Consider the following 5,584-nt stretch of genomic DNA (forward strand, 5'->3'; position numbering starts at 1 on the left):
ATGAAAAAGGTTAGATGTATTCTTCAACCAAATTTAATTACTGTAGATGTTTACACATCATTTGACCTGCAAATCATCGAATCAGCTGTTGAGTTATGATAAAATATTATTGTTATTATGTTTTGTTTTCAGGTTCGGTGCCAAAGACGGAGCAGAAACCGCCAGTCCAGGAGTCAGCACCGGCAAAGCCTGTGCAGAGCGTCGCCCCGCAGGCCCGTGACTCCTCCGGCTTCTCTGTGTGGGACTCTGGGACAGACAGCCTGGTCGACCTGTGGGACAGCAGCTCCGGCCCGGCCCCCAAACCCTCCCAGACCTCCCAGTCCTCCAATCTGGTGGATCTGATGGACGACGCCAATGATCCGCCCAGCACCGCCGCCACCAGTGGAAAGCCTCAGCCCCTCCTCAGCTTCGATGAGATGATGGACGGGACCTTCTGCCCGAGTGCCGATGACGACCCTACCAGTCTGGTGGACGTGACGGGCTCTGACCAGATGACCCTCAGCTACCAGCATGCACTGCAGCATGCATCTGGGGAGATGCAGGAGCTGGATGATGGACAACTGCTGATGACCAACGGGGAGACGCTGCTGAAAGAAGGGACTCAGGTCAGACAGGTTAAAATTGCTCCTGCTGTGCATTAAAAAGACCTTTTCTGTCTTTTCTCTTCGTTAACAGTTTTTGTCTTCATACCTCTGCCTGCCTCTTGGTTCCCATAGGCGAGTGAGGGCTATTTCAGCCAATCACAGGAGGAAGAATTTGGCCAATCAGATGAGTCCTCAGCTAAACCTGCACCGGTCTTTTATAACAAGCCACCAGGTGAGATACGTAACAAAATGACAATATTGATTTTTGAAATTTATTTTTTATTTCAGTGTTTCTCTTCTAACATGCACAAACAAAATCATGTGGAAGAGGAAAAAGAAAAGAGACAAAACAAAAAAAGCACTATTAAATAAAAAGACTGAAACAACATCCCGCCCAAAAAAACACTACACATTAACACACTGTCTCTCTTTTCTCCCAGATAACTGCTCTAATTGATATGTTTCAAATGTGAACAGATACAGTCTTTGTGAATCCTCTACACTCACAAAATCAATATCTGGTTTTATTTGACTGAGCAAAGCATTGTGCAGCTCACAGTAAATAGGGACAGTAGAAAAACAAAATGGAAATCATTTTCTGTATTGCTTAATCACACTGGACAGATCGGCTTTATTTTTATTCTACGTTCAAATACTGTCCAGTTTCAACAGTCAAAAGGAAAAATACCACATCTCAGCTAAGCACATTTTTTAAATTTTTAGGGAAAACACATTTTCTCTAAACAAACCAAAATTGAGGGGCCTTTCCATTATTGCATCCACTCCATTTATTTCTATGATGGTAGGCTAAATATTGGAATCAGCTCTCTGTATAATGTAGCCACTGTAGCAACAATATATACATGAATATAATAATAATAATAATGTCATAGTAATCTTTCATAGAATAAATGAACCCAACAAATCTGTTTGTGTGCTCAGAGATTGACATTACGTGCTGGGACACGGACCCCGTGGTCGAGGATGACGACGACTAACCGGCCAATCATACTCAACCACCGGACCAAGAGGAAGTAGGAAGTGCGCTTCGTGAAGAAACAGATTTTTTTTCTAAAAAACAAAACACAAACAAACAAAAAAAAGTAATAATAATAACAAATCTTGCATCAAAACTACTTCTGTATTATCTTTTAGAGGAAAACAAAACAGTAGCCACCGAAAAAAAAGGAGATGGGGTTTGAGTTCTTGTTAAAGATGGTTTGAAGGCTCAATGGGTTTTTTTTTCTGTGTTTGTTATTTTATTTATTTGTTTTTCCTTCTTTTTTTTCTTTTCTTTTTTGCTATGCAGATGTAATAGGCCGGAGCGAGGGGACTTTTGTTTGTGTAAATGGTTTATTACACATTAACGTAGCGCACTGCTGCATATTAGAGACAATGAAGCCCATTGTGTGGCAGGCAGCCGACACATCTAGTCTGTAGTGCTTTAATAACACCCTATAAAACTAATACAGTGGATCATTACAGCTGCCATGTGTATCTTCACTCTTTCTTTTCTTACCTCTTTTTCACCTCCTTCCTTCCTTCTGCCTTCCTTCCAAAATATCCAAAAGTATTCACCTCTGCAAGTCAGTTAATCTTGTATTTAGCTCTCGCTTTAATAAAAAAAGGTGAAGCATTTATTTATTCTGATGTATCTTTCACTAACAGCTGATGGGATCCCGAGGAAATCTTTTCTGAATTGAGTCAAATTGTGACTCAGTTTTTAAATTTCGCTCCTTTTGTATGATTTGAAGACTGAATTCAAGATTAAATGGCTTGTACATCTGGTTGCTTTTTTCAGTGCACTTTTATTTCTTCTTCTGCCTCCTTGTGGATGAACTGCAGCTTCTCAATCAGCCCTCCCCTCTGGTTCCATAAAAAATCATAATTTTTACCCCACTTATATATTTACACAAGCAAAAAAAAGCATCTAATCTAGATGAATATACTGTAGATATTTTTCCAAGTGTTAACAGTTTTTTAGGAGAGTTTGGCGAATGAACATGAAGCCACTTTTCAGCTTGTGCACAATAGAAAAAAAAAAGAATCCTTTATATGATTCCTTTCTCCAATAAGACTTTTTCACAAGGCCCTTCATTATGTGGCCATTTTTGGACAGCAGTGGGCACAGTTCCTGTTTGGAGTTGGGGAGTTTTGGGAAGCAGGACATCCTGCCTTTTCATACTTCAAAAATATTAATGTTTATTTCTGGCAGTTAGGCCTTACTGTCCCGCTCAGACAGAGTTGGACGACAGAGGGAGGGTGGGATGAAACATCTGGAAGCAAACTTGGGTCACATGATGTTTGCAAATATTTTTTTGACTTTGTTTTAATCTGTATGGAGAACCAGATGTTCATGATTTCTCACTTTAGTACGGTTTTGTTCATGTGAAATAAGCTGTTGAATTAGGTCAATTTTAGATCCCAAAAGTTTGTCTAAAAATGTCCTTACAGCCAGTGTTGACAGGAAGTGTGATTATAGACTGTCGGAATCTGTGTTCACCAGTGCTGGGGAGTAATAGTTAGCATATCTCAGCTGTTTCTGCTTTACCTTTCACATTTTAATGTTGCTCTTGTAATTTCCCCAGTTTTATGGAAGTGCAATAGAGAACCGCCAGAGCAACCATTCAAGGTGTCGGTAAAATTTCAGCCACTGTAGGTGGGAGTGCTGCCATCAGAGGGTGTCATTTTTGTCATCTTTGTCATTTAAATCCCTGTATTTTGTCTTATGAGGTAACCAGTGCTAAACAGGCACTATATTTATATATTTACAAATTTACGGAGTGACAGTTTGATGGAGAGAAATGAAGAGATGCAGAGATCTCTAGTGCAGCGGGGACCGCGCTGATGAGCAGAAACTGAAGTCTAAGTAGTCAATCAATTTGGAAAATTAGGAAGAAGCCTGTAAAAAATGACAACTGGTGCTCAGCCAACATAACGAAGGTTTGTAACCCTAGTTCTGTTAGGACAGACAGAGCCCTCTACTGGACTGTATGGGTAATACTCCTACAAACTCGAGCATGCATTAGCCCACTGAAAATGGCATAAACATAGCCGGCCATTCAGGACATGCTACCTGGATTTGTGCGGAGCCCACCGTGCACTATAACCTCACAAGCTGATCTTACTTTTAGAAATCTAAGAAACTGATTGCCTTGATAAAGTTAACTAAATAAAACTAATAGTTTTATTTATGTATAAAATATATGTAATTGTTAAATTTACTTATATTTTAGTTGTATTTACTTAATGTTTTAAAATTGTTGCAACTTACAAGTGCCAGCTTGTTCTTTGTAAGTTATAACTTAGTTTTTAAGTAAACCATTTAGATGTATTTTTCAAGTTGGCTAAAGTTTGATTGAACATTGATATATTTGTGATAAAATGGCATGACGTGGAGTCCTGTTGAAAGATTTAGACTAAATACTTGCAGTTTTGTTTTTAAATATTTTTTAAGGCTTAAACATGAATTTGTTTTGATTGGTTGATGAGGTTTATTTCCAAAAACACTCTTGAAACGCTCAGAGTGGCATTTTGCTAAGATAAAAATAATTCTGCAATCATTCTTTGTTGTGCTTGCTTTATTTATCAAATGCAATCAATTTCCTAAATACCAAGGAAAAATAACTGTTTAGCTGATTTGACAACATAACATAGTTCCAATATGCTACAATGTGTGACATTTTTTCCATCATGTGCGCTCCTTAAATTTCTCCCTTCATTCTGTATCTCCCTCCATGTATGCCAGCTAGCTGAATTTACCGTTATGGACAAGAAGGGCAGGAAAAATATTATGGGTACTTGATAAGTCACAGAAAAGTTTTGAAATTTTGTCAGTGAAAACGTGTGGGAACCATAAAGAGAAAGGGATGCTCAAACCTTAATTTGGCTACATGTATTCTATATAATCTGAGGCCGCCACAGCCATTTGCTTTGGCACGTCCTGGCTGGCAATTATATTTATATTTTTATTTATTTTTGAGGAGAGTATTACTCATGAGTCCAGTAGAGTTTGGTGCTTGTGTGAGAATGAACTGCATTTAAAAATACTCATATACAACTCTCATTTTAGCCAACGTCTGTGCAGGTGAGTGATTCATCACACGTGATGTGACAACAAATACAACAACACTTCCAGTGTTTGTGTGAAAATATTTGAAAACTTTCTTGACATCTGGTCCTACAAGCAGCTTAAAAAAGCACTAAAAGTGATTCTTAAATCTGACCCATGTCTGCTGCCAGACTGCTTTTGTTCTGTGCCAATGCAAAAAATAATAATTGTTTTTTATTTTTATTGATATGTTTAGTTACCCTGGAAACTGGAGTGAGAAGTGGGGCGGGCCGAGATGGGATGTGTGTGTTTTTAATACCTGTCAAAAAGTGTGCTAGAATTGATTTTCAGGACCTTTTTGAATATTAGCAACAACAGTGTTAGTCTTTTTTTGCTGTAAATTCCTGTAGAAAATAAAAACTCCTAGGCAATAATAACACCTGTGTGTTTGTGTGTAGAGCACTTGGATACTGTGTGTGTTCACTAAACAAGGAGAGTTCAGCTTCACAAGGACTAGTTTGTTCACAGATTAATTTAATTTTGCCATTTTATCCCATCATTCATAAATATGTCGCCAACTAAGCATTTCTTTGGTTAAATTTGGGCTAGGTTTCATTGTTTATTGAGCCTGCAAGTTATTTCTCCAGACACATTGACCCTTTTTTTGCACCATCACTCAGCTGTGGAGGATGAGCTGCTCCAAGAGGGTTTACAGATGGGCCATACTCTCTATTTCTTAATCATTGATTCAACTGGACTCCAGAGAATGCTAAGTGAAATTTTCTTGCATACGTCCCTTTACATGTGCCTTTCAGTCACCTTTTAACTCATCAGAAGTTGGACCTTCCATATGCATTGTGTTTACACTCAACTGAAACTCTCTGATGACACACAGCTGATCTCCATTTAACTAATTATGTGACCTCTGAAACCAACTGACTCCTCCACT

At 38.6% G+C, this 5,584-nt stretch overlaps 1 protein-coding gene across 2 annotated transcripts in view; it reads left to right on the forward strand.

Moving 5' to 3' along the window:
* dbn1 (drebrin 1) overlaps window positions 1-2,372 on the forward strand; it is a 113,921-nt gene extending 111,549 nt beyond the window's left edge. For both annotated transcript variants that reach the window (XM_042498772.1, XM_042498773.1), the window contains 3 exons: window positions 133-605; window positions 717-816; window positions 1,527-2,372. In XM_042498772.1, coding sequence (XP_042354706.1) covers window positions 133-605; window positions 717-816; window positions 1,527-1,582 — 629 coding nt within the window. In that variant the 3' untranslated portion in view covers window positions 1,583-2,372. The remainder of the gene's footprint in view (window positions 1-132; window positions 606-716; window positions 817-1,526) is intronic.
* Window positions 2,373-5,584: the final 3,212 nt, after the last annotated feature.

Source organism: Plectropomus leopardus, chromosome 13, assembly GCF_008729295.1.
Source record: "Plectropomus leopardus isolate mb chromosome 13, YSFRI_Pleo_2.0, whole genome shotgun sequence".
Taxonomy (NCBI): Eukaryota; Metazoa; Chordata; class Actinopteri; order Perciformes; family Serranidae; genus Plectropomus; species Plectropomus leopardus.